The 27309-nt window shown below is 52.6% G+C and overlaps 11 protein-coding genes across 11 annotated transcripts, besides 2 other annotated features; 7 read left to right on the top strand and 4 right to left on the bottom strand.

The window, feature by feature from the left end:
• Positions 1-66: 66 nt before the first annotated feature.
• On the bottom strand, positions 67-1106 carry NFIA_030030 (formate/nitrite transporter family protein; the record flags this gene model as incomplete). The annotated part of the gene is made up of 4 exons (XM_001262467.1): positions 67-194; positions 242-598; positions 650-770; positions 819-1106. 4 exons carry the CDS (start codon positions 1104-1106, stop codon positions 67-69), a joined length of 894 nt encoding a protein of 297 aa, XP_001262468.1.
• Positions 1107-2054: 948 nt separating this feature from the next.
• On the bottom strand, positions 2055-2390 carry NFIA_030020 (uncharacterized protein; the record flags this gene model as incomplete). Its single annotated transcript, XM_001262466.1, is given in 2 exon segments — positions 2055-2210; positions 2226-2390. 2 exon segments carry the CDS (start codon positions 2388-2390, stop codon positions 2055-2057), a joined length of 321 nt encoding a protein of 106 aa, XP_001262467.1.
• Positions 2391-3147: 757 nt separating this feature from the next.
• On the top strand, positions 3148-4327 carry NFIA_030010 (uncharacterized protein; the record flags this gene model as incomplete). The annotated part of the gene is made up of 2 exons (XM_001262465.1): positions 3148-3824; positions 3874-4327. 2 exons carry the CDS (start codon positions 3148-3150, stop codon positions 4325-4327), a joined length of 1131 nt encoding a protein of 376 aa, XP_001262466.1.
• A 98-nt stretch (positions 4328-4425) lies between these two features.
• Positions 4426-4469: a microsatellite.
• Positions 4470-4613: 144 nt separating this feature from the next.
• Positions 4614-5610, top strand: NFIA_030000 (SDR family oxidoreductase; the record flags this gene model as incomplete). Its single annotated transcript, XM_001262464.1, has 2 exons — positions 4614-4874; positions 4933-5610. The coding sequence occupies 2 exons, from the start codon at positions 4614-4616 to the stop codon at positions 5608-5610; spliced, it is 939 nt and encodes a 312-aa protein (XP_001262465.1).
• Positions 5611-6801: 1191 nt separating this feature from the next.
• On the bottom strand, positions 6802-9466 carry NFIA_029990 (putative nonribosomal peptide synthase; the record flags this gene model as incomplete). Its single annotated transcript, XM_001262463.1, has 2 exons — positions 6802-8022; positions 8084-9466. The coding sequence occupies 2 exons, from the start codon at positions 9464-9466 to the stop codon at positions 6802-6804; spliced, it is 2604 nt and encodes an 867-aa protein (XP_001262464.1).
• Positions 9467-13855: 4389 nt separating this feature from the next.
• On the top strand, positions 13856-14806 carry NFIA_029980 (basic helix-loop-helix domain-containing protein; the record flags this gene model as incomplete). Its single annotated transcript, XM_001262462.1, has 2 exons — positions 13856-14140; positions 14195-14806. The coding sequence occupies 2 exons, from the start codon at positions 13856-13858 to the stop codon at positions 14804-14806; spliced, it is 897 nt and encodes a 298-aa protein (XP_001262463.1).
• A 2477-nt stretch (positions 14807-17283) lies between these two features.
• NFIA_029970 (putative tannase) lies at positions 17284-19050 on the top strand (the record flags this gene model as incomplete). The annotated part of the gene is made up of 1 exon (XM_001262461.1): positions 17284-19050. One exon carries the CDS (start codon positions 17284-17286, stop codon positions 19048-19050), a length of 1767 nt encoding a protein of 588 aa, XP_001262462.1.
• Positions 19051-19206: 156 nt separating this feature from the next.
• NFIA_029960 (uncharacterized protein) lies at positions 19207-19565 on the bottom strand (the record flags this gene model as incomplete). Its single annotated transcript, XM_001262460.1, has 3 exons — positions 19207-19246; positions 19293-19398; positions 19466-19565. 3 exons carry the CDS (start codon positions 19563-19565, stop codon positions 19207-19209), a joined length of 246 nt encoding a protein of 81 aa, XP_001262461.1.
• Positions 19566-21974: 2409 nt separating this feature from the next.
• Positions 21975-23832, top strand: NFIA_029950 (S53 family peptidase; the record flags this gene model as incomplete). Its single annotated transcript, XM_001262459.1, has 2 exons — positions 21975-22080; positions 22130-23832. The coding sequence occupies 2 exons, from the start codon at positions 21975-21977 to the stop codon at positions 23830-23832; spliced, it is 1809 nt and encodes a 602-aa protein (XP_001262460.1).
• Positions 23833-24175: 343 nt separating this feature from the next.
• Positions 24176-25022, top strand: NFIA_029940 (putative GPI anchored protein; the record flags this gene model as incomplete). The annotated part of the gene is made up of 3 exons (XM_001262458.1): positions 24176-24383; positions 24462-24534; positions 24602-25022. 3 exons carry the CDS (start codon positions 24176-24178, stop codon positions 25020-25022), a joined length of 702 nt encoding a protein of 233 aa, XP_001262459.1.
• Positions 24667-24795: a microsatellite.
• Positions 25023-25642: 620 nt separating the features above from the next.
• On the top strand, positions 25643-27303 carry NFIA_029930 (putative amino acid permease family protein; the record flags this gene model as incomplete). The annotated part of the gene is made up of 2 exons (XM_001262457.1): positions 25643-25793; positions 25850-27303. The coding sequence occupies 2 exons, from the start codon at positions 25643-25645 to the stop codon at positions 27301-27303; spliced, it is 1605 nt and encodes a 534-aa protein (XP_001262458.1).
• Between the last annotated feature and the right edge of the window lie 6 nt (positions 27304-27309).

Below are 27309 nucleotides of genomic sequence, written 5' to 3'. Positions count from 1 at the left end.
TCATGATTTGATTAAAAGTGTATAGGGAATCATAACGCTAAATTCAACCAGTTAAGATGCTATTAATTAATTCTGCTTATCAGCAGCCATGGCCTCGATATCCAGTGAACGAGGCGTTGTCGTGCCTGACTTGTGCATCCCAGTGAGAGTGACCATCTCTCCGCTCAAGAGGTACATGTACCAGTAGTATGTAGCTGGTTCGGTTAGCCACTGTCCCTCAACTCGCAAGGGGTGCACCTACCGACAAACAATCCTCCTCCAATGATATTCCCCAGCAGCGTTGGAATGATCCCCTTCCAGATGTACAGCCCTACCGTGATCTTGGGCGCACCCAGCCAGATCGCCATCGGGATGAAGGTCATATTGGCGACGACGTGGTCAAAGCCTAGCGAGACGAAGGCAAAGGTCGGGAACCAGATACCTACAACCTTGGAGGAGAGATCGCGGCCCTGTACACCAAGGAAGCAAGCCAGACAGACAAGCCAGTTGCAGCCTATACCGCGGAGGAAAATATGATGGAAGTCCGGGGTGAGTTGTTTCTTAGTGGCAAAGGCGATGACCTCAGACTTGTAGGGGTCGGCAGCAAAGACGTTGCCATCTTGAGCAAGATGTCAGACCTGGATAAAAGTCAAGGGATTGAGATGCTTACAGCCAAAGATGATGGCGACAACGAAGAGAGATCCAGCCAGGTTGCCCCAGAAGGTCACGAACCAGTGGAGCAGCATCTTGTACCAGGGCAGTTTGCGTTGGAGTGCGGCAATAGTGGTGAACTACACAGGGTAAGTATATTCACAGAGTAGCAGTCTGGAACAGCATACCATGAAAGATCCAGTGCAGAGGTCCGCTCCCGTTAAGATGATCAAACACAACCCATAAGGAAAGACGAGGGCGGATATTGTGCGAATCAAGCCGGGCGCATTTTCTTGAAACCATGCAGTTGTATTGGTACTCAGGGCCGTTCCACAGGCAAAGGCAAGCAGACAGCCAGCAGAGAAGGCACTGAAGAAGACCTTATCAAGGCGCATGTTGCCCTTGCTCACTCCGGCATTGGCCACAAACTGGGCGACATCGGCCGGAGCATGGGAATCAATGCTGACAGTCGTCATGATGGTAAGTAGCCTTGTGTTGGCCGCTTCTGGTCCACAGCTAGCTTAGATTTCTAGTTTGTTTGAGGATGAAAGGTATGAGGAGAGGGGTGACTGATATATCTTAAGGTATATTGGCTACACGGCCCCGGAATCAGCCAGACGCCATGGCTCAACGCCCTGTTTCCTTATCTCAGATCCGCACCGGGATATAGGGCCTGGAAGTGAATTATCTGGTGTCCTAATCTGTACGTACAGAGATGACAGTAGGCCTAAGCGAACAAAATAAAGTTCCTCCACCTCACGCACCTACCGATCAGCCTTGATCCCCTCTATCCGCAATTTAAGATTTCTCGGAAAATCGTGGAATATAGCCAGCCCTCGCTGACCGGATACCGCATCATTTCGCCATGGGATGATAAGAAGATCTACGGAGCAGTGTTATGCCCACCGCACCAATGGTCTTGCTCTCTTATCTCCTGAGAAGAGATAAGAGAAACTCCAGTTGTTTGTGTTTCTCCGCGGACTCAAAAAGTGGTCATGATAACGGAGGAGCTGATAAGGGAGTGATAAACCGGACAACTAAAGTTTTAAAGGAACTATTCCTTATGATAAAGGAATATTTATAGATACTGAAACCTTTTATGAGTTGAGCCCCTTCAATGAATTTCGGCCAATCTTGACTCGACCCCGTCCCGGATCTGCGGTCGACCTTATCTATATCTATATAAGCTATTGGCTTTACTCCTGTTGGGCCATTTCTCAAAATTGAGTTCTCTTATAGATACCCACAACGTTCTTTCATTTGGCTGTCAATGTTTAAAAATTACTACCTCGATAGTAGGCACCCGGATGACCCAGACGCACAGAAGGACCAAGAAGCTTATTTGAGAAAAGACTTGGCTAGTACAATGCCACGATGCGCATATCATACACCATTGCTGGCAACAACTTCTGTTTGCCATTAGACTAAGCATAACCCGACGACGATCCAAAGCTTAGAACGTTACCGTCCGGGCTGCCTATGTACAGCTTGTCCCTCCCGCTTCCCGTCTCGGTGTCCATTCCTGCGCCTTCAAAGGGATATGGTTTTGTACCTTCCCACCAAGAGTCTCCGCGAGTCGCCTGAAACAGACATACCTCGTCACCGAAACGGGCTTTGTCTACCCATCTGGGGGAGGCGTGCTGGCTCCGTGGTTGCTTGGACAGCAGGACTGGTTGGCAGGCATTCTTGGGAGCTTTCACCCCGGTGGTGCTGCAGCAATCCTCGCGACCATGGCAGTCTGCTCGGTCTGCGAGCAGCATGCTTTATTCACATCCTTGATTGCTCTCGGCGACGTGGACGCGTGGCTACATTCGTAGGAGGCAGCAGTAGATCCACAAGGCAATGCTGGAGCAGCTGAAGGGACGGCCTTTCGGTCAGGACGATTCTCACCAGACCGAGAGAAAGCAAAACTAATGGACTCTGATTGTGAGGTTCACTCCTGGAGACACAAAGATGGGGTCGAAGACGGAACTGATGCTTGAACGAGAGAACGAGACGACGGAAGAAGACGGAAAGACGCGGGGAACTTCAATTGATTGGCCAAGAGTCCAAGTCTCACATGGCCTGGGGAGATCTATCTGGACAGATATTAAGATCAGGATTCTTCCACATTGTGATACCTATTGTTAATGATCGACATGCGGCTCTCTTCTGTAGGGTCGCATCCCTTCCGACAGACAATGCTAATCCTCATGTTGGATACGAGGAGTGGGGGTTAGTTCTGAATACGGAGTATGTCCCTCTCGTTTCCGACTCAACACGCCCAAGTCAGGTTGATCATGTTAGAGCACTGCTGATCAAAGGTACAAGGCGGGTTACATGAACACGAAGAATGGAGCTGAGAATGAGCCCTGTTATGTCGATCCTCGTGTTCGCGTATCCGCAATAGGAACAACTCGTATCCAGCTAAACATAGCTCTGCCAAGGAAGGAATCATTTCAACTCGCATCCATGCTGAGACTATATAAGGGGTGATGGAGACTGTAATAGTCAAGTATAATGGTCAAACAACACACCATGAAGTCCATCTTCGCCCTTACCAGTCTCCTCTCTCTCTTCCTCTCTACCAGTGCAGCAGACCCCCGTCTCTGCGCCAAAGGCAATGACCCTCTCCCGGCTTCAGCCTTTACCCTCCAACAAACCAAGGACAACACCCATCTAGCCTCACTCTCTCATATATTCTCCTCGGCCGGCAAAAATGTCAGCATCCCTCACGTGCTTGACTCTGCCAACCGTGACCTCGCCAAGGGGAAGCCTCCTGTCGGGACGAGCCCCGTCGAAGCCTGGAAATGGAACTCCGGCGACATGGCAACTAAGAAATGGGTGCCGCAGGGGATCACCGGTTCCGCTGATGCCTCAGCCTCGGGCAAATGGGACGGCCGCGACATGTGGCTTGTCAGCTGGCACCGCGACGATGATAAAAGCGTGCGCGTGAGCTTTGTCGACCGCAAGACGCACAAGTACCGCCATGTGCTACTGGTGGAGCCCACTGCGGACGATAACTTTGCTGCCGTGCCAGTGCATGCAGGTGGCATTGCGTGGTACGGAGAGTGGTTGTATGTGGTGGATACGTCGCATGGGATCCGAGTGTTTGATCTAGGTCAGATCTGGCAGGTTGAGGAGGGCGACGATGTTGGAAAGAAGGGTGGAAAGTACTCTGCGGCGGGATACCTCTATGTTCTTCCTCAGGTTCGGTATGTTGATTTTCTGCGATGGCTGGATGATTGTTATTGACGCCGACAGCTCCTACAAATGGACACCCGGATCCTCGTCTCCCTTCCGCTTCTCTTGGGTCTCTGTCGATCGCAGTGACAACACGCTGTTGGTCGGCGAGTTCATCCGCGACTCATCCAAAGACCCCATCCGTCTGGTGAAGTACCCGCTTGACACCAACAGTGGCAAGCTCAAGACCAACGACAAGAGCATCGTCACCGCCACATTTGCGCACTGCGCCGACTTTTTGCGCATGCAGGGCGGCTTCTCCTACGATAACACATTCTACCTCTCACGCAGCAATGGACGGTCACCCAAAGCCGGGGATATGTTCAAGTGGAAGCCTGGAAAACCAGCGGAATTGCGTAATGGATGGTTCATGGCGGGGAATGAGGATTTGAGCTATAACAAGGTGCGCAAGGAGTATTATACTGTGAGCGAGTATGATGGGGAGCGATTCATTCTGGCTTATAACAAGATGTAGCCGCTGTTTGTATAATTGTATTACTATCGTCGGTTTCCTGAATGTGGACGTGGTGATCGACAGTGGAGCATCGCGATTTGTAATCCGACGGAACTGACAGCATCAAGACATCAGCATCAGAATCAGCATCAGACATCAGCATTTGCACCAATGTATATTAGAAATTATCTCCAGACATAATCCAGGCCGTGTTCTTGACTACATACAAGTAGCAATTATTCAATTCATATACAACTGAGATATCGACCACACCATTTCATCATAGCCACCAACACAAACGCAACAAATGAGCCAGAAAATCGGCGTCTTCCCAGCCTCCGGAGGCCTAGGAACAAGCATCATCAACCACCTCATCAAGCTCGTCCCCGCCTCACAACTCATCCTCATCGCCCGCAACCCCGAAAAGCTAGCCTCGCTCTCCCGCGAGGGCGCAACAATCCGCCGAGCAGACTACGATGACCGCGCAACACTCGAGCGCGTCTTCGACGACGTCGGCGTCCTGATGCTAATCTCCTACGCCTCGTTTGAGATCCAACACCGAGTAGAGGTACTCCCCTGAATCCTAAACCCCTAAACCCTTTTGCCAAACTAACGCAAACAACCAGGCCCACAAAGCCGCCATCGACGCCGCCCGCCGCAGCGGCGTCAAACACATCTTCTACTCCTCCCTCGCCTTCGCCGGCGACCTGGGCGAGTCCAGCCTCGCGCACGTCATGGGCGCCCACCTCGCAACGGAAAAGTACCTCGCCGAACTCCCCGGCCACTTCACCTACACCGCCGTCCGCGAGGGCCTCTACTCCGAGTCCTTCCCGATCTACACCGCGTGGTTCGACCTGCACAATCCCGTCGAGGAGATCACGATCCCGCACCCGGGGACGGGGCCGGGGGTGGCGTGGGCGAAACGCGACGAGCTGGGCGAGGCCACGGCCAAGATGGTGTATGCGTATGCGAAGAACCCGGCTGGCTTCCCGTATCTGAATCGGGTGGTGCTGCTTTCGGGGCCGAGGGAGGTGAGTCTGGCTGAGACGGCGGAGGTGCTGGGGCGGGCGGTTGGGAAGCCTGTGCGGATCCGGGAGATCACGGTGGAGGAGTATGTGGCGTTGCCGCAGATTGGGGAGAAGCATACGTACCACGGGGTGAATCTGTCGAGGGAGTGGGCGACGGCGTGGGAGGCGATCCGGGCGGGGGAGACGGCGGTTGTGTCGCCTGTTCTGGGGGAGATTCTGGGGAGGGAGCCGGAGGATTTTGAGACTACGATTCGAGGGTTGGTTGGGGGGAGGTAGTGACCTGCAAGGATCGGTAGATTCCCTGGTTATTGGACTTCTCCAGGAATATGGTTACCAAACGGTTATGCTTGGGTCAATATCACATTCGCTCATCTTCGTTCATAGGGCTGGGGGAGGTAAAACACTAGAAATCATCGCATACAGCCGATATCTTTGTACTCTCTCTTCTCTAACTCCAGCACATACGACCATAGGCTTCCCGCCCGCTCAGCCGCAGCCTCCAGATGTATATCTTGTTCTTATGGGGTCCCTGAGCAGTATTTTCGATATTGTCGCGTACGTCGAATACTTCAACTGATGTTCAGGACCCGTTGAGGATTCTGGGGATCACATTGGAGGGAGGGAAGGAGATTAGCTTGAAATCGCGGATCAGGATCCAAGATAGGTTAGAAGTGATATCTTCGAGTACTGGGTTGCTATTAAATGATACTGTTGTAGAGAGGAGCTAAACATTGCATTTATAATCCTGTTTCTATACCGGATGGTACGGACGGCATAAATTGCTATCCAGACTCGGTACCACAGAGATATTTAGCTGACAGAATCCCATATTTCTGAACCGAATCTCAAATTCTTACCCATTATTCAATACCATATCTTATCTTTTCCTGTTTAGTCGCAATTCTAGCTCGTTGTCTATCCTTTTCTTGCCTACGCTGACAGTAGTACCCTTACATTATATTCGGGGCTATCCGATATCCAATGCGGTCATCAACGCGTCAAGCGTCAAGGTTACGAGGCCAGGGATATGACTCGTCCGCTACGGATTGGGATCGTCTTATTCCCTCTCGCCTTTACAAAGGTGTAACGTCTCCATGGAGTTCTACAATTACCAAGTCAAGAGGGATCCGAACCGCGCAGCTCAACGGCTCGATCGTCAGACAAACCTGGGCTGACCCGTCTCTTGTTTAGTTCGGATGGTCGATGGTGTTCACAAAAAGCTTACTATGAGTCAGGTGAAGTTATCTAAAATATTAAAGCAGACTTCAGTCAATGTGCTAAGACGGTATATGAAGTGTGTGGATATAGGATGAGATAATTCCAGCCCTTAACTGGGCTCAGCCAAATTCAGGTAGAAGCCAGGACGATAGACTGGCGACCCAGTCTACGGTCTGATGTCGTGTTTCCTTGACATGTTTGAGGTATTTCTCTCTGTGTGTAAACCCCACCCAACATTGCAAAGGAATCTCAATTTTGACGTAGCATATGGGGACATATGTGTTCCACAGCACTATCAAGCAGCATGTCAGGGGTCTGCCAAAACAACTCCACAACCTTAGCGATCTCCTCGGACAGGAACGCGGCTTGCTTTTCCGTCAAGACGCCGCTGTTGGCACAGATCTGGATCTCCAGCCGATCTGAATGGGGCTCCGAGAACACCCATACCTCTTTGAGTGGATCGAAGTTCGCGAAGAGCGAGTACTGGACGTCCGCCATGCCTTCCAGCGGCAAGGTCTGTTTGAGTTGGATGCTTTGATGCTGGACGATGAACGTCAGTTCGGAACCCGCGGCCCAGTCGGTGCATTCGTGGATGATCTCCGGGAGCGGCATGTAATCGTAAGGAACGGACCGCATGTGTTGTTGGTATACATGAGCAAGAAGATCTTGCACCGTCCACTCCGGCTGGAGGGCTACCCGCATCGGAATGAAGTTGAGACATGGCCCTAGGATTGTGTCCACATTGTCAAGGGCCATGTTTCGCCCGTTGACTGTTTGCCCAAACACGATGTCCGCTTGGGCAAGGAGCCGAGTGAGATAGAAAGCAGCCGCTGCCTTGATCAGAGTGGCCATGGTAAAGCCGGCGGGAAGTTCGGGCGGTTGGATGCTGGTGACTGCCATCACGGTCGTGGTGGCTTGGCCGGTGCCGCGGGTGTGGGCCAATGAAAAAGGGGAGACAAGGGAAGACCCGGAAAGATATTCTCTCCAAAACCGATATGGAGCAGCCCTATCCAGTGTTGCGCAGCGGTGAAGATACAGAGCGAAGTCCGATGTTGGCGGCAACGAGGTATTGTTATAGGCGGCGGCTAGGTCCTGGAAGAGATATGGGATTGATATTCCGTCCCACTGGGCGTGCGACAGCTGGAGGGCAAAGACATGATCGACCGGAGAGTTTGAGAACAAGGTCCACGATACAGCAAGCCCATCCCGGATGTCGAACTGTGCCATCTCGGTTTCCCATTGTGATCGACATTGGGCCAGCGGGTCTCTCTTCGCCTGGCGGTGACGGAAGGGGGCCTGGATGTTGCCCAGAACCGCCTGAATAAGCCGACCTTCGTGCTCCCAGAACACAGTGCGCAAAATGCTATACCTGACCATCATGGCGTCACATGCTCGACGCAGTCGATCGACGTCGATGCGGCCTTTGAGGGCAAAGTGGTACGAATGGAATGTTTTCCGATCAATGAAAACCTGTTGAGTCGGCGTTGCTGGCAGTAAGTCGAGCAAAACCGCGTCCAACAGACCTGGGTACTGCGTCTGATGTTTTTTTAAACGATTGCTCGAGACTCGGAGTGACACTTAATAGAGAAAATGGGTGGTAAGGCTGCTCATCTGCGGATACCGATGAAGCCGCAACGCTCGCGAGGTCCGCAAGCACTGGGTGCGAGAAGATATCACCGACACTGACGGCAAAGCCGGTGGATCGACTCATCGCTGCCAATTTCATGGCATCGATGGAGTCTCCGCCGCAATGGAAGAAATTGTCATGGACGCTCAGCATGTCCGGTTTGAGGCTAAGCACCTGGGCGCAAAGCCGCAGCAACACCTTCTCGGGCTCAGACAAGTCATCCTGATTTAATGACGAGGAAACAGACGGTCGATATGGCACTAGCTCGTCGGGTCGCAAGGCTTCCAGCCGCGCCCGGAGACGGTTGCGGTCGACCTTTCCAGATGCCGTCCGAGGGATCTCAACAAGAGGCAAAATGATGGATGGAACCATTGAGGGGGGGAGGGCCTGCCGGAGGGCAATCGTAGCGGCTGCTGCACGGGCGCGAAACTCCTCGGATGGATTCTGCAAAAGACTGTTGACCCCGTCCTTTTTGTCGTCTGCCCGCCGAGTACTGACCACCGAAGCCACCAGCTGAGCTCTTCTCGAGCCTCCACCCGCCATGACCGCCAGCTCGACCACGGCGTCCAGGACCCCTTTGAAGCACTGGCGGACCTGGGCCTCCACGTGGGCAAGTTCGATGCGTTGCCCCCGCAGCTTGACCTGTTTATCCTTACGTCCGAGGTACTGGAAGGAGCCGTCTTTCCTGAGCCGGACGAGGTCACCGGTCTTGTAAAGCCTGCTGGAATGAGGCGGACGCAGGGGCTGGAGCCACTTCGGAGGGGCAATGAATGCCTCAGCCGTCCTGCGGGGGTTATTGAGGTATCCGCGTCCCACAAGCGGCCCTTCAATGAGTAACTCCCCAGTTCCTCCCACTGGAAGCAGCACATCATGGTTACCCGGGTCGACCACCCAGCAGACACAGCCCTGCGCGACTCCGATATCATGCGGGTCGGTGTCTACGTCCATACCGGACTGGATGACGGATACCACGGAGCATTCGGCGGGGCCATAGCCGTTGATCAGGCGGACTGATCTGGCCCAATACTCCACGTCAGTTCGAGTCATGGTCTCTCCCACTAGGGTGAGGGTTTTGAGGCCTGCCAGTTCCTCGCGCGAAAGTCGGCGTGCGAGTGACGGTACCATGATGGTATAATTGATCTGCAGCTCATGTATGACGCCAGCCAGGTCATTCAAGCGCTGTGTTTCTGATGGAATGCAGATACAAGCGCCGGCCATCAGCGCACTGATATGCTCCTGAACACTAGGATCGAAGGCATAAGAGGAGAATTGTAGGATTCGTGTCATCATGTATACTTGGTGGCAAATGTTGTTCAACTATTTGCTGCCTTCACTAATCAAGGAGTGATAACCATTTCAGGTAAGGATGGACTAAGTACAGCACCATGGCATGTACAGTATCAAGTAGTTCTTGATCCACCTTTTGACCTCCATTTCCCTCTGTTTCACCAGTGACATCATGTCTAGTTCTACCAGCTCCAACCTCAGAGTGCCATTGCAAAACAATCCCAACACCGCTCCAAAAACAGATTCAATTCCTATCTTTAGTCTCTTACAGCATTGAAAGTTTGAAACACCGTTAGAAGCCCTGTGGTCCCCGACATGAGATAGGGAGCTTGGCTGGGGTGTGTTTCTCGGCCCCGTCCAGTTCGGGGAGGAGAGGCATGTTAACGTGGACATTGTCTGTAGCTGAGGGTAGATGACAGTGTCATGGAAGGAAAAGGTAAGCATCTCCAATTATGGCCACTCAGTAACACTAACACAGCTTGTGTGCAAGGGGCTGTCCAGCAGAGCTCAGATGAACTTGTGATTTGGAACAAATGTAGGGGGAGCGCTCGGGCCTCGCTGACAGCAAGCAGTTCATGTCTGCCATGTAGCCGGCAAGGATGGCAACCATGCTACCCTGGTGCGACTCCTGGGAGAGAAAGTGAATCAGCTCGTCCACGAAGTCGGCTGCGTACTGGCCGTATATAAGACGATATAGCACTCGACCCACGATTCTCAATCAAAATCCGGGTTAAAGCTTGACATCTCAAGGTCTGCATTGATGTCCAGGCATCCAATGCCAGCCAAGACTGTCTTATTTCAAAGTTGACTTTTGCTGCTGCTAATAGATTGTCCACCTCGCCGGCGTTGGTAAAATTGGGGCGCATCAATGGTCGGGAGGTCGCGGGCAACACCGAGAGCCTGACCAGTGCAGATCAGATACTGTTCATCCATCTTCTCCACGAGAACTTGCTCCAGGTGACTAGTCTTGAAGTTCTCAAAGCGGAACCGGCGCTCAGTAGGAAAACACCGAGCATGGCCAGGGTTGGCGTTGTGGAATCAGTTCTGTCTTTTCCTCGTAACCCACCAACACATTGCATCTGTCTTCACCGGGATGGCCTTGGACCATGGAGACGATTGGTGTCGATCACGCCCGTCTTGAACCTGTCCTGCTATTTCTCCGATCACCGGCGCCTAAGCATATACGCCTCATGGATCACAAGGGTCTTGCCAACCGTGGCGTCAAGAATCTTTTTCGTCTTCGCCTCAGACTTGCAAAGACATTACCGATAAAGTCGGCGGGGGTCTTCAAGACAACTGCAGAGAACTTGATTAGCTTTACTCGGAAAGATCGTGACAAGCGGTTATCTCACCATCTCCGCGACTAAGGTATCCCAAGTGGCCAAAATGCGTCCATACAGCTTCCCAACGGTGGTCTTTCCGGTCCCTGGCGAGACACAAAGAGCTGGTTTAGGGTAACCTTGAGAGGGCTCAACTCACGGGGCTCGCGGCGATAGTTGAGTCCAAGCGTTCGGACCACGCTTCCCACGCGTTCCTTGACTTGTTCGAGCCCTATGAGCTTCTGCAAGTCACCCCAAGCATCACTTTGTGTGGCGGCTGATGACCGCGATCAGGACCGATCAAGTCCTCCTTGGTGAATAGGAAGTAAACCGGCTTCTTTCCACCGTATCGCCTCTCCAGATCCAGGCGTCGCGCCTGGCGCCGTTAGATCAAATCGAGCAGATTTTACACTACTCGTGCATTGCCGAGCTCCTGTTCCCGCGTCTCTGGGCTAAGCGACGGAAGGCGAGTACTCTTCACTTCACCATGGCATTGCGTAACGATCTCCAACAGACACGAAAGACCGGGCGAGCTTGTTTCTCTGTTGAGGATATGCGTCTTCTGTCAAAGGCTGCCTGGTCGCTAAAAGAAGTTCTCGAGCCATGCTGCACGACTTCCTATGGTCAAAAGGACGGCCCAAGATCTGGTGTGGGCCTTTCTTACTGTCCTAAGTTATCCCAGGATATTCGCAGCGCACTCGTCACAGCCGATGCATCGTGATTCCTGACCGCCAAGCCACCAGCAGACGGAGTCCTCGATTGCTCCGACATTCTCGGAACCGGGGGTGACGCAGAGCAAAACAACGGTAATACACGATTGATGCCAATTGCCAACTTTACTCAGGTCTTGGCGGCTTTATTCATTGTTTTCGTCACGTATTTCTGTATTGATAAGGAATAGATCGCGGACGTGACTGTGTATGAGGCGACTGAACCCCAAAGCGTTCTGATGTGCTAGTTAGCTTGAAATGTTTAGGTGCTATAAGAAGATCCTTAGGAATCCGCATGCCTGGAATATTGAGAGTGCTCCTTAGCAGCAAGCAAGTCGGATGGTACCATCTCGGAGGCGAAATTATCTGTGGCCGGCATGGCTTCAACTGATGGTTGGGTTGGTCACGGATGTAAGGAGAAGTTGAAGTTGTTGTGTTGGCACTAGTGAGACAGGATATGTCATCAGGTTTAGAGATGTATTCTTCAGACATCACTACCTTACTAAACTAGAGCATTACTCAGTATGACATGCACAAGCCGAAGTGATGCTGAAGCCTGAAGGAGCCAAATAACCGATAGGGCTGAGCAGTGCATGTGAGCCAGCCTGAATCCTAGCCACCAGGGCAGACATACATATCCAAGGTAGATTCTTCCCGCTTCTACTATCCGGACATGTTCCTCAAGATGAGGCAAGGTCACACGCCAACTCACAAATTTCTCGGACGAGATACTCGGAATCAAGACAGAAAGATCACCTTACTGTACTGTATACCGTTCCGACGCATCACTTCTAGGTAGGATGAATCATGCAGGTGTATCACACGCCCACGGAATCCGATATCCACGACCCTGATCGGACCCACGGGCTCAACCTTAACAGCCACGACACAGGTAACTTCACGCCGCTGACGCGCCAGGAACGGGATGGGTCCTCGCAATCAGAGATCCGGGATCACACCACTGAGTGGCATGCAGAGAGACCCTTGAGGCCCGGCATCCGTGCCGGCTCGGTGACTGGGCCGTGGATCATTTGTCTGGTTGACACTACGGTCACACTACGGCAGTGTACCAAGTCCTGTCGGCGGATACACCCGAGAATATTTTGAGAACTAGGGCAATTGAGGTGGTAATAGGAATTGCGTGAGTGCTTATTGGTTGCTTCGTAGATCCGTCGTCAACGGCGTCGTTGGCTATCTGGGGTACCGAACCCACTAGGGACGGGTATCTACCGAAAGATAACTAGACATAGTACAGTGCAGAGTGAAGAAATGTGCAGAATGCAAAATTATTGGAGCGACAGACGTGACAATTCGCCGGACTAGGAGGATTCGAGGGCTCTCGAGACATGTGTTTATATTTTATTGTTTCCATGCTACATTAGATAGACGCCTATACCTTCTGTATAAGACAGCATCCGTGTCTGCCCTCGAAATGCATCGAGATCTCGCACAGCTTCTGTCTATCTGTCCAGAGAGTGGGTACCTACCTGTCAGATTGAGGGTGCTCAAGAAACAAGGCATTGGACGGGATAAAGTCAATGCCGCCACCTGGATCAAGGCAATAGAAAGAATAGGGCGACGACATTGGCTGAATACTTGAGTACCTCGAGGCAGCTGTTTCAAACGGAACCTTGTACGTATTGCAATAACTGTATTGTATTGCTGCTTGAATGGCAAAAGGAATTATACCTGTATTCTGCAGACAAACCGGCCGTAGAGTCGGAGCCGAGAGAATCGCTGGTAACGAGTTTCGGCCGAAGCATCTTGGCGTTAGCCCTATTCGAGGTTAGTACGGTAACGCCCTGAGGCACTAAGGCACTAGATCCTCCGTTTTCTCCCTTGGTCCAACGGTCGTGGTGCAGCTTCTCGTCCACTCATTGTCGCCCGTTGAATATTTTGCATCCACTATGCGGTTAGCATCGTTCAGCCACTGTGGTACTTTCGATCTCTGACATCTGGACCGGTCATCTCTGACGTCGGTGTCTTTTTGTGTTGTTTATGCAGGAAGATGGTCCTGGTTTCAACGGTCCTCATCGGAGCCCACCGATGCTGGAATTCCCTGCATCCGGCTGGGGTGATCACGGTTGCGCGTCACCGGTGACAGGTGGATTGCCAGACAAGCGAATACAGCTTTGCTCTAGTGACTTGTCAATGTGCACCAAGGAAAATATCGAATTGTGCACGGGCTTTATATATCTCCCAGTGCGGCCGTCCGACCTGAATTATCTTCTTCAGATCCACGGTCCTATTGTCATCCAGAGCTTCCTGACACATCTCGATATTTATATTTCCGCTCCAACTACGATCGCATCTCTTCTACACCGTACTCAATCAGTACTCAACCGACTCCATCACCTGCCATGGCATACAACAGACCTGATGCCTCAACGGCATTCACCTTTGACAATGATGACCGCTTTGTCAACCAACAGTCCAAAGGCCCCGATCCACTATCGGCCAATTGGAGTTATGACAGCGCCATCGATCTATTTTCGCTGAACACCATGCTTCCCGAGACCTTCCCTCTCGATATCCCCAATGATATGCTGCTCGATCCCAAGGATTTCCCTGTGGATTTGTTCGCTCCCCCGGCTGATATTAGCGGGTTTGCCATCTCTCACTCTGGCGAGGATTCTCTCTCATCGGTATGCTTTTGTATCACTGCTATTTTATACAAATTACTGACAAGGACCATCCAGGATCTGGAAAGTGAAGATCAACCTTGGTCTCCCGCCTACCGTGTCTCATCGCTCGACTCGGCCACGCCAGACGCCCCCGCCGTCTCGCCACGCACAACTGAAAAGCCAACAACCCGCCGCAGAACAACCACTCAGAAACGCGAACAAGCGACCCGCTGGTCGTCCAGCCCTGAAATGACACCTCAAGAATACCCCGTCACCTCACAAGCCACCACTTCTCCCGCCCCTGCACCCGTCTCTCCCCCCGCGGCCTCAACCTCCCGCAAGAACTCACGCAGCCTCTCCACCGACTCGCAAACAGCAACAGGCCGCAACGCAGCCAAGCGAGCTGCCCACAACATCATCGAGAAGCGGTACCGCACCAACATGAACGCCAAGTTCGTCGCACTGGAAAAAGCCATGTCCGGCAGCGGGGTCCAGAAGCCCACCAAGGGCGGGTCGGGGCCCGCCTCGCTGAAGAAGTCGGAGATCCTGACCAATGCCATTGCCTACATGCAAGAGCTGCAGGACGAGAACGCCGCGCTGCAGAAGGAGCTGGCGCTTCTGAAACAGAACCTGCTTCCTGGCGGGCTGTGGCGACATAACAAGGAGAATGAGAAGTTTCGCGCCTAGCGAATCATATCCATCTCTTTCTTACGATCGCTGTATACTATAACGACTGATTTTTATTAATCGGGCTACTCTCCTATCGGTGGCGCTGGGATTTCTTGACTAGTTAATATACCCAAAAGTTCTTGTGCAGTTATGCAGTGTACTATCGTATAAATATACTACAATCTCTCTCATATCTACGGAATCCACGGCATCTATGTGGAATAAACCTAATCCCAGACATGAGCGAATTACCAGAACCACTCCCTTCCTCGTAGCCTGTCGGAGAAATAACGCTAGGCTAGCTCCTATCCGCCCCTTACCTCACTATCCCAGACACCCCGGAGCTAATAGATTAGACAGTGCTTTCATGCAAAGTGATCAATGTAACGCAATCACCCTCCATGCAGATCACTCCGCACCCCGTGGCGGATCTAGACCAGTCCTATCCAGCCCGTACCAAGTAGGATGTACTTTTGCTTCCTGGTTAGGTTCGCCGTCCAACAGGGATCTGACTTGACGGATGGGTCTGGGATCTATCTTCTTGATTTCCCCTAGGCAATGATACATGCTCGATTAGATACCTGTTTGGATCCTTGTTTTGTCTAAGGTCTAAGGCACCTGGTAAGGGACGGGGAACGAGTAAAGAGGAGTTCACATGAATGTGTGCATATGAACGTTTTGTTGCGGCGGGTAGAGTCGGGATCTGCCGCTTGATCCTTGCTGGTTGTGTTGCCTCTGCCATTGGTGAACGTTGATGCGAGGCGAACGCGAGGATGCGGATATGACGTGCTGTACTTTATTCTCTATCTGCCAATAATGCGGCAGGGATCGCGCCGAAATGAAGATCAGGATCGACGTTGGACTAGGTCGATGGTACTTCACCTCCACCAAAGAAGCATCCTATTGAATGAGAGGCTTTGACGATTACTTGAAACGGGATTCGTGCAGTCGATGGTACTACAAGCGAGACAGCAATGACCCTGGACCATGTAGGACGCACAGTCCCTCTGGACACTATCTGAAATATCTTGTCTTGCTTGTGAGTCGGACGCTTTCAGGAACATGTCTTACCGTACAGCGTATATGGCTCTAGGTTGAAACGGAGGAGTATGGAGTCGACGCCGCTGACAGTCCAAGTGAAGAGCTAAGTTGAGTACAAGCTGCCGTGCGAGCTGTAGAGGCCGGTTCTCGCGTGTGCTGGAAATTGACCTGCGGAGGTTGTATTTCTGCGATAACTAGCTAGCGCTGAGAGCTTCCTGGCTGGAAGGTATGAGGTTGACACAGTGTTGCCAAGGTTCTTCGCGTTATCAGAGGGTTACAGTGCTGGTACTGGTCGAGCAGGGGGCATCCAGTCGAACAGGTTACTATGCCAGTTGTGAATCAGCTTTGCGCTAATGTGCAGTATCTTCGAGGTGCCTCACATGCACCTGAAGGTGAGTTTATCGAGTTCGGCAAGGAAATGTCGACATAGGTGTCTGGCCAGTCAGTGTGGTAAAACTGGAGAGATAGTTGATGGGCATCACTGTGGTTTGAGCAAGGATGTTATGAGCCAGAATGGTAACGAACGCAACCACCTTGTCAGCTTAAACAGCTATCAACCACCGTCATTGTCTCTCGCAAGTCTTTAATCCACTAATTTGGACTTATTGAGAAGCAGGAGAACCCGCACCCCAATTGATGAGAGCGACATGAGAGTCGGTAATGGCGCACCGGACAACCGAAGAACCCAGCACTTCAGGAGCAGAGAATCAAGGATACTCAACTTTCAAGAATAAGCATAGATTGATAAGATCAAGCCCCACTGATGCCAATAACCTTTCTATTCAAAGCATCGATGCAAGGTTAAATTTCGTTAGTTTCATGAGGCTGTTGATCTTCAACCAATATTTCAACAGACGCGTCATCCTCAGTGGGCTTTGAGAAAGCCAATGACGCGGCCGATCTGTCCCACAGCAGTCGATCTGCACCGTGTTTGACTCTTGTGGGAGGCAGCCTTGAGGGGCTTTGCTTGAGATGATAAAATAAATCCCCACAATTCTTCACCTCCCACCGGATACGACTTTATCCGGAATCGCAACCATTCTGCAATTGTGGGAAACCAGTACGTCCGGTCCATGATCAAACGCAGGAACGGGTCTTAGTCCCGAATTTACCTGCTTTAGCTTCCGGTATACGTACATTGATTTCCTGAAGAATTAAGGAGGCAACAGGTGTCTGCATGCTTGTTTCTATCATCTAACGTGTTTCGGGTCCGTCACCAAGTCTTCTCCCAAACATGGACTTATGTACTCGTGCGCATCCACAAACAGATGACGACGACAATGAGGTCTCAGCCCGTCCTCATCTAACCTGAGATGGGTTCAGTATGCTTGACGAATAGAAAAGATGCTCATGAATCTGGACACTACTTCATATAAAGCCCCTGTCGCATACCAATCTTCGACAACTCTTTTCATTGATCCATCACTCATTCTTGTCACTCTTTGACTCTCGTCATGCGTACCTCCCACGGCTCAGCTGTTGCTGCTCTGGCAGTGGCAGCCAATGCTGCATCTCTCGCTGACGTCTGCACCGTCTCCCACGTGCAGTCCGTGCTTCCTTCAAACGGAACTCTTCTCGGTATCAACCTGATTCCTTCCGCAGTGACTGCAAGCGCAGTCTACAACAGTACCTCCAGCGGCGGCATGGGCGGCATGGGCGGCTCCAGCAGTGCCAACTACCCCTACTGCAATGTGACAGTCACCTACACTCACCCCGGTAAGGGCGACAAGGTGGTAGTCAAGTATGCCTTCCCCCAGCCTTCCGACTTCAAGAACCGGTTCTACGTTGCCGGTGGTGGTGGCTACTCCCTCTCCAGCGATGCCACTGGCGGCCTAGAGTACGGTGCAGCGTCTGGTGCCACCGATGCGGGTTACGATGCCTTCAGCTACAGCTACGACGAGGTGGTTCTTTACGGCAACGGATCGATCAACTGGGACGCCACGTACATGTTCGCCTACCAGGCCCTGGGCGAGATGACCACTCTCGGGAAGACATTGACCAGGAACTTCTACGGTCTGTCCAGCGATGCCAAAGTCTACACCTACTACGAAGGATGCTCCGACGGTGGACGTGAAGGCATGAGCCAGGTTCAGCGCTACGGCGATCTGTACGACGGTGCCATCACTGGTGCCCCGGCTTTCCGCTACGCCCAGCAGCAGGTCAACCACGTCTTTTCGTCGGTTGTTGAGAAGACTCTCGACTACTACCCTCCCCCTTGCGAACTGGCCAAGATCGTCAACGCCACCATCGAGGCCTGCGATCCTCTCGACGGCCGCACTGACGGGGTGGTCTCCCGCACCGACCTCTGCAAGCTGCACTTTGACCTTTCGAAGATCATCGGTGAGCCGTACTACTGCGCCGCAGAGACAAGCACCTCGCTCGGCTTCGGCTTCAGTAAACGCCAGGCACCCGGCAGCACGACCAGCTACCAGCCTGCACAGAACGGCACCGTCACCAAGGAGGGCGTGGCTGTCGCCAAGGCCATTTACGACGGTCTGCACAACACCCAGGGCCAGCGCGCCTACCTCTCCTGGCAGATCGCCTCGGAATTCTCCGATGCCACCACCGAGTGGAACAATGACACCAGCTCCTGGGAGCTTAGCATCCCGTCCACCGGCGGCGAATTCGTGACCAAGTTCGTGCAGCTCCTGGATCTCGATAACCTGTCCACCCTCGACAACGTCACCTACGACACCCTCGTCGAATGGATGAACACCGCCATGGTGCGCTACATGGACAGCCTGCAGACCACCGTCCCGGATCTTACGACCTTCAAATCCTCCGGCGGCAAGCTACTGCATTACCACGGTGAATCCGACCCTAGTATCCCCGCCGCGTCGTCGGTGCACTACTGGCAGTCTGTGCGCTCGATCATGTACCCCGGTGTGTCGGCCTCGAAGAGTCTAAAGGAGCTTCAGGAGTGGTACCAGTTCTATCTTATCCCCGGTGCGGCGCACTGCGGTGCCAACTCCCTGCAGCCTGGTCCGTACCCGCAGAACAATATGGACATCATGATCGACTGGGTGGAGAACGGCGTGCAGCCGACCCGACTGAACACCACGGTGTCCTCTGGCGACTACGCCGGCGAGACCCAGATGCTCTGCCAGTGGCCTACCCGTCCTCTGTGGAAGGACAACTCGACCTTTGACTGTGTCAACGACGAGAAGTCGATCGAGGGCTGGACCTATACCTTTCCTGCTTTCAAGGTACCAATCTACTGATCACGTCTCTTGTGCGGGACTTGTATTCTTCACTTCTTCTACTACGCATGTAGCTTAGATTTAGTTACCATTATCATTTAAAGTTGTATAATACAAATCATCATAAAGTATTTCCATCAACGACACTCATATACAAGCCAAGTCATCAGACTCGAATCACTCCCTCTTCTCCAAACTCTCCCCATTCGACAGTCTCCTATACCACGTCAGCTCTATCCCTAATCAGAGGATAGGACACAAACCTCTGAAACTCCTCAATATCCCTCGCCATATTCCCAGCACCACTACTCCTCCGATCAGGATGATCGTTATGCGACTGTCCGAAATTCCCGAGTAGCTCGTTGAACTCTACAGCGAACCGTCATCGTCAGCATTCACTGCACTCGCAGACAAGAAAAAAAAAAAAAAAACATACGCTGCTGAGTCTGCTGATGCCGCTGCTCAGTCTCCTCTTTCCGAGCGGTGGACTTGCGACGGTCGTGTTTGAGGTGGCCGTGTTTTTGGAGGAGGTCCATTGTATCTTTTCCTCTTATCTTTGATTATGTTTTGGATGTGGTTGCTTATAGTGATATCTGTATGATAGATAATGTGATAATGGCCAGGGTATGGATGAGGAATCTTTATATATGCAATGGTATTAAAGAATAATTACATCATGATCTACGATTAGGTACTCTAGGGTGGATGTATCTCTTTCTTGTTGATGATTGACGGGGACTGGTTGGATGTGCGTGGCGTGCGTCATAGTTTAGTAGTGATCTGGTCTGGGCGGATGCGGGGGTGGCCACGCCCAGGACCTGGTGGGCAACAGCTCAAAAGGAGTGGGTTTAAAGGTCCTGTAGGTGTTGGATGTGTCCGTGCGTTTCTATTGTATTATAGATATCCTTGTTTGTGTGGATTGCTGACTGAGGATATCCTGGTAACCGGTGTACCAGCCGGTCGGATCGAGTGCTGAAGGCTGAAGCTATCCATCTGATGCTACAAGTCTCTTGTCATCAGATAAGATAAGCATCACGATATCGGACTTTTGTTGCAATTAAGATGGGGATGGAGATGACAGCTTCATGAGTCACTGATGGCATAGGCCAAGTGCCAAGCTGATATTCTCGGTAGACGTAATCTGAGCCACGCGACCAAGTTTGGGTATTCTTCACACCTCAGGCTCAGGCTGAGGCTCAGCTAAGAGGTGAAGACATCGATGGTCATGGTGCAAGCCAAGATACATCCCTTTCATGCGGATTATGTTGAGGACGAGATCGGTCGTAGTCGATCATTCATTAATGCAAGTCTGAGCAAGTCAGTAACGTGTTTATCAGGTTCTGCATAAGTAGTTTGTACATACAGTGTTTTGTACATAGAAGTAGATGCATAAAGACCATGTCATGTTATGCACTCTAACAGTCTTGTTGAGTTCCATTGAAGACTATCTCTAGACTGTTAGTATGTTATCACTCATCACTCTGCCATGGTTGATCATATTATTATTGATACTGGATTAGGGGAGGAAGGTGAAAATATAAATAGTTGACACAACCTTGGTTCAGATTTCTGGGCATGGATACACGTGTTATGGCTGGTCCCTGGTAGTTCATCCTGAATTCCAGAGTACACAACCTTGGTATGCAAGCCAGCAATATCACATCATTCACATGTTGTGCAGTACTATTAGACAGATAGTATCTATTTATCATCTCGATCCTGCTGCGGAGTGCGGACAAGATGAATCCGCCAACACGTGATACCCCCTGCTTGCCAAGAAGGCGCAATTGGGTCCAAAAAAGGCATAATAGCAAATCCTAGGCTTCCTAGCAAGTCTAACGGGAAGATATCATGCCAGCAAATTGCCATTGTCTAATGCCAAGCTAGTTAATATCGGCCCTCATCTAGCGAGGCAAGCTACAGCAAGCTACGGCAAGCCCTGGCAAGCCTCGGCCACTCATGCTTGTAGCAACCAAGCTTAGGGCGAGACATTGGCAAATACAAAGACCAGGCCTATCATAGGCATCTTCCGCTTATCACCATCGACTTATCAGCGGTGTTTAGTTGTTCGTGTTGGATAATGAATACTACCTACTCCATCTCCATCCTGCAATGCAATTGGCGGTACGGACCCTGCCGGAATGCAATTGTGGACGGAGTAACTATGAGCTGACTTCTGCTCGACACCGGACCGAGGCAGATACAAACTGTACGCATTCTGTAGAGTAAGGATGTATTCCTTGATAACATCAATAATAGTGTTGACAGTTCAATAATTGATTCCTGTGAAGACAACACTGGACTAAGTGCGAAGGGATTGGTGCCTGGCAGCCTGACTCATGTGGCCATGGACGATCAGTCTTGGCGAATTCTCAGAGTTTCAAGGATTCAAGATCAACAAACAATCCCCTTTCGAATCGGACAACAACTCCCACATCATGCAATCCCTCGTCCATCTGCATCAATTCAGACATGACAAGTCATACATGGAAACCCCGCACATGCCACATTGTCTGCTATCTATCTATCTACACTGCTATTCAATTTCCAGCACCAGTTCTAGCCGAAATGAGTCTGCCCCCGGTGGAGCTCTCCTGACGATCCCTCCCTGATAAGCCAATCTCCAAGACACCAAGACCGCCCCCTCGCGCCATGTAACTCTTCTGCAGGTCCATCGGAATTCCCGCCAGGGCAGATCCAATCGAAAGACGATCATGTCCTGGATCCAACAGCCCAGCAGGACCCCGTCGGTCCTCCGATTTGCTAGGCTCTCCATTGAGCTGCTCACTGTCGCTGTCTGTAGCAACAGGTATGCAGCTTGCAGGTAACCGAGATGCAGTCGGTCAGTGATCGGCCATTGGTATAAATATCTTACCACCTCAGTCCTCTCTCTTCACCCTCACTTCCCCATCATTCTCCTCCATCTGTCCATTGACAGCAGCGACATGTTTTCGTCGCTCCTGAACCGTGGAGCTCTGCTCGCGGTTGTCTCTCTCCTGTCGTCTTCCGTTGCTGCCGAGGTCTTTGAGAAGCTGTCCACTGTGCCACAGGGTTTGTCCCCCGTATCACTACCTAAGAGGTGACGAGACTGACGGAACAGGATGGAAATACTCCCACACCCCCAGTGACAGCGATCCCATTCGCCTCCAGATTGCCCTGCAGCAACATGATGTCGAAAGTTTCGAGACCGCCCTCCTGGAAATGTCCGATCCCTACCACCCAAACTACGGCAAGCACTTTCAAACTCACGACGAGATGAAGCGGATGCTGCTGCCCACCCAGGAGGCGGTCGAGTCCGTCCGTGGCTGGCTGGAGTCCGCTGGAATTTCGGATATTGAGGAGGATGCAGACTGGGTCAAGTTCCGCACAACTGTTGGCGTGGCCAATGACCTGCTGGACGCCGATTTCAAGTGGTACGTGAACGAGGTGGGCCACATTGAGCGTCTGAGGACCCTGGCATACTCGCTCCCCCAGTCGGTCGCGTCGCACGTCAACATGGTCCAGCCCACCACGCGTTTCGGACAGATCAAGCCCAACCGGGCGACCATGCGCGGTCGCCCCGTGCAGGTGGATGCGGACATCCTGTCGGCGGCCATTCAAGCCGGCGACACCTCCACTTGCGATCAGGTCATTACCCCTCAGTGCCTCAAGGATCTGTACAATATCGGCGACTACAAGGCCGACCCCAAACGGGGTAGCAAGGTCGCGTTTGCCAGTTTCCTGGAGGAATACGCCCGCTACGACGATCTGGCCAAGTTCGAGGAGAAGCTGGCCCCGTATGCCATTGGCCAGAACTTTAGCGTCATCCAGTACAACGGCGGTCTGAACGACCAGAACTCCGCCAGTGACAGTGGTGAGGCCAATCTCGACCTGCAGTACATCGTTGGTGTCAGCTCCCCCGTTCCTGTCACCGAGTTCAGCACCGGTGGCCGGGGTCTTCTCATTCCGGACCTCAGCCAGCCCGACCCCAACGACAACAGCAACGAGCCTTATCTGGAATTCCTGCAGAATGTGTTGAAGATGGACCAGGACGAGCTTCCTCAGGTCATTTCCACCTCCTATGGAGAGGATGAGCAGACCATTCCCGAAAAATACGCTCGCTCGGTCTGCAACCTGTACGCTCAGCTTGGCAGCCGCGGGGTTTCAGTCATTTTCTCCTCTGGCGACTCCGGTGTTGGCGCGGCTTGCTTGACCAACGACGGCACCAACCGCACCCACTTCCCTCCGCAGTTCCCTGCGGCCTGCCCCTGGGTGACCTCGGTGGGTGGCACGACCAAGACCCAGCCCGAGGAGGCCGTGTACTTTTCGTCGGGCGGTTTCTCCGACCTGTGGGAGCGTCCTTCTTGGCAGGATTCGGCGGTCAAGCGCTATCTCAAGAAGCTGGGCCCTCGGTACAAGGACCTGTACAACCCCAAGGGCCGTGCCTTCCCCGATGTCGCTGCTCAGGCCGAGAACTACGCCGTGTTCGACAAGGGGGTGCTGCACCAGTTTGACGGAACCTCGTGCTCGGCTCCCACCTTTAGCGCTATCGTCGCTTTGCTGAACGATGCGCGTCTGCGCGCTCACAAGCCCGTTATGGGTTTCCTGAACCCCTGGCTGTATAGCAAGGCCAGCAAGGGATTCAACGATATTGTCAATGGCGGTAGCAAGGGCTGCGATGGCCGCAATCGATTCGGAGGTACTCCCAATGGCAGCCCTGTGGTGCCCTACGCCAGCTGGAATGCCACTGATGGCTGGGACCCGGTCACTGGCCTAGGTACTCCTGACTTTGGCAAGCTTCTGTCTCTTGCTATGCGGAGATAGTCGGCATGTCATAATATAAATATGAATAATTCCTTGCACATTCTCCTTGCACGTTGATATCGAAGTTGTATACCTGTAGGACGAAGTATGGTTCAGCCCTAGTTCATGGTAATGGGGCTAAATATAACCAAGCGAAGCGAGTCACCGGTGGAGACGATCGACACGCGACCTCGTATCGCAGCGAACTACCCAATCCTCAGCCCTGTGCGAAGCAGACATTGGAGCCGCCAAGCAAGAATACGAGGATTGTCCCATCCAGCAGTCATACCTCTGTAACATAAAGCACTGCACTTCCTTTAAAACTTTTCAATTGCAGAAAATAAAAGACTGCGTTGCGTTGAAAATGCTCCTCTCACTTGTTACTGTCATTTCCGTCTTCCAGCTGGCGATAGCCACCAACCTCAACCCACCGATTCTCTACTCCCGCCACGCCGCACAAGAAGGGTCTCTTGAGAAACGCGAAACTTGCGAAGATGGCGCCCAGTGTCTGTTGGGATCATGCTGCGGCGACGGATGCGCCTTGAACTGCTGCGCGTTGGATAACGGCGGCTGTAAGCCCCCTTCCCCGTCCCTTCCCTTTCCTTTCCATCCCACTACGGAGTAGACTAATGAGTGATGACTATCTACAGTGGGCTGCGGAATCGCAGAACGGTGCCAGTTCCGCGGGAATGTGTTTGTCGGGTGTTGTGGGAATTTCCTGGGGTAGGTCATTTCTTTGCTTCTTTCAAGCTGGATAGAAGTGCGAGTGCGAGTGGTGCTGACGGCGCAGGGGCTGCACTGGTGAGGCGACGCATGTCACGGTCCACACGCCTTACTCGACTGTTACGCTCGGCGCGCCGACGGATGCGATGACTACAGGTACGAGTACGACGACGACGGAGCAGATGTTTACGGCGATTTCGGTGACGCCAACTGCCACCGCGACCGCGACGGGGTCAACAAGCACGACCACGACTACGTCGAGTGAGAGTGAGAGTGAGACGGGAAGTAGCTCGCATTCTCATCGCGTGTCGGCGTCAAGCACGAGTGTAGAGGCCGAGACCACGTCTAGTACTAGCCACCGTAGGACGACGACAACGGCGGCATTCTCGCAGGCTTCACCGTCGCCGAATAATGGCGGAGGATCTGGTGTGGGAGTGGAAGCGCCCGTTCTGGCTGGGATGGTTGCGTTGGGTGCTGTTCTGTTGTGAGATGATTCAATCGGAGACTGAGAGTAACAGTATACGTTATATATAAGTATCTAATCAATGTTTACCCCGCATTACTCTCATCAGTCATCAAACTGCGGAAAAATGTCTCATACGGAGTACAGTGATAAGACGCAGATCGCGAATGCTTACTCGCATCGACTTTCCTTTTCAGGATACTCCTTTCTTCTTAATACAACCTAGAAAATGTTCCTGAGGTATTTCATCCCTATCAGCTGTGGTGGATATTCCGCAGTCAGGAGGTCCAGCCGAGAAGATTAACCTAAACCCCGCAAAGTGAAAAATCTAGCGAACCGAAACGAACTGCAGACTGCGGATTTTGCGCCAACAAATCACTCGCGGGCCAGTTATCAAGCAATATCATCACCAAGATGATGATCCCTCATTACCAATAATCTCAGTCAGTATCTAGGCTAGACTGTATCTTCTATCTACGTCTGATACCCGTATCTGCATCCTTCGTGAGGGGAAGGGAGGTGTCGGTGTCGGTGTCTGCCGGGCATATATGACCCAGACCTGCACTACATGCAACACAATGGACATGTCTGATATTTCTCATCACCTCATATTCGTCACATAATTGCTGCAATTACTGTGCCGTGATGGACATCGAAAACATCAAAGCGGCCGATTCGGCCTCGGTCGACCAGAGCGTGCAGGATGCGCGCGATCTCGCCACAATGGGGCACGACCAGGCCCTGACCCGCAAATTCGATTTGTGGAGTATGCTCGCGCTGGCGTTTTGCGTACTAGGTATTCTCTTCCCCCGTGGGCCTTCTTGGATAGTGGAGGATGGCTAATGCTAGTAGGAACGTACTCGACTTTCGCGCAGGGCCTCAGCAGCGGGCTTACCAACGGTGGTCCCATTACGATCCTCTGGGGTCTGGTCCTGGTGACGGTCTGTAACCTTTGTGTTGCTGTCTCGCTGGGCGAATTGACGAGTAGTATGCCTACGGCGCTAGGGCAAGCGTACTGGGTGTACAGGCTGTGGCATACGCCGACGGGGCGGTTCGTGTCGTACCTGTGTGCGTGGATCAACACGTTCGGGTGGTGGACGCTCACGGCGTCGCAGATTGCGTTTATGACAGAGTTTCTGCTGGGGATGAAGGTGATGTTTGATGAGAATTGGGGCGGTGCGGGGGTCGGCTGGCTGCAGTTTGTGATTTATCTCGGGCTGGTGTTGGTTCTGACGGTGGTGAATGTGGTGGGGTGTCGGCGGGAGAAGATCCTGCCGTGGTTGAATGGGTTTGTGGGGGTGTGGTTTACCGGGTTGTTTGTGGTGCTGTCGCTTGCGCTGTTGATTTCTGTTGGGACCAAGGCAGATCTGTCGTTTCAGCCCGGGAGGTTTGTCTTTGGGGCGTGGATTAACCAGACGGGGTGGAGTGATGGGGTCGTGTGGTTTACTGGGCTGGTGCAGGCCGCGTATGGGCTTACTGCGTTTGACGCGGTCATCCATATGGTCGAGGAGATGCCGGCGCCGAGGATCAACGCGCCAAGGGTGACGTATCTGGCGGTGCTGTCGGGTGCTGTCACTGGGTTTATCTTCATGGTCGTCTGTCTGTTTTGCATGCAGGATGTGGATAGGATTGTTGACTCGCCTAGCGGACTGCCGTTTATCGAGTTGATGCTGGAGACGGTCGGCCTCAAGGGCGGAGCCACTCTCATCGCGCTGTTCATCTTCAATGGCGTCGGCCAGGGCATCAGTATCCTGACGACTGCATCCCGGCTGACCTGGGGGTTTGCCCGCGACGGCGGTCTCCCCTGGAGCCGGTACCTGACGGTGGTGGATCCCGCGTGGAAGGCTCCTGTGCGCGCGCTCTGGGCGCAGGGGGTATTGATTGCGCTCGTTGGGGTGCTCTACCTCTTTGCCAACACTGTCCTCGAAGCGATCCTCAGCGTCAGCACCATCGCCTTGACCATCTCGTACGCCCTGCCAATTGTGGTGCTACTCTTTGTGGGCCGGGACCAGCTGCCGCCTGGTCCTTTTCGTCTCGGCCGCTGGGGAACGGCAGCCAACTGGGTCAGCATTGTATATTGTGCCATCACGACGGTCTTCTTCTTCTTCCCTGGCTCGCCCGACCCAGCGCCAGGGGACATGAACTACGCGATTGCGGTGTTTGGGGTGATGCTCGTGGTGGCTGTCGGGTTCTGGTTTATACAGGGCAGTCGGACGTACCTACAGACGGCGGATGCGATAACGCAGCTGATTCTCGCGCAAGGATTGGAGTTGGAACCGGAGCCCACAAAAAGGTCCGATCTATGATGTAGC

Source organism: Aspergillus fischeri, genomic scaffold (genome assembly GCF_000149645.3).
Source record: "Aspergillus fischeri NRRL 181 1099437636261 genomic scaffold, whole genome shotgun sequence".
In the NCBI taxonomy this organism is placed as follows: domain Eukaryota; kingdom Fungi; phylum Ascomycota; class Eurotiomycetes; order Eurotiales; family Aspergillaceae; genus Aspergillus; species Aspergillus fischeri.
This window is presented reverse-complemented; position numbering and strand designations above follow the sequence as displayed.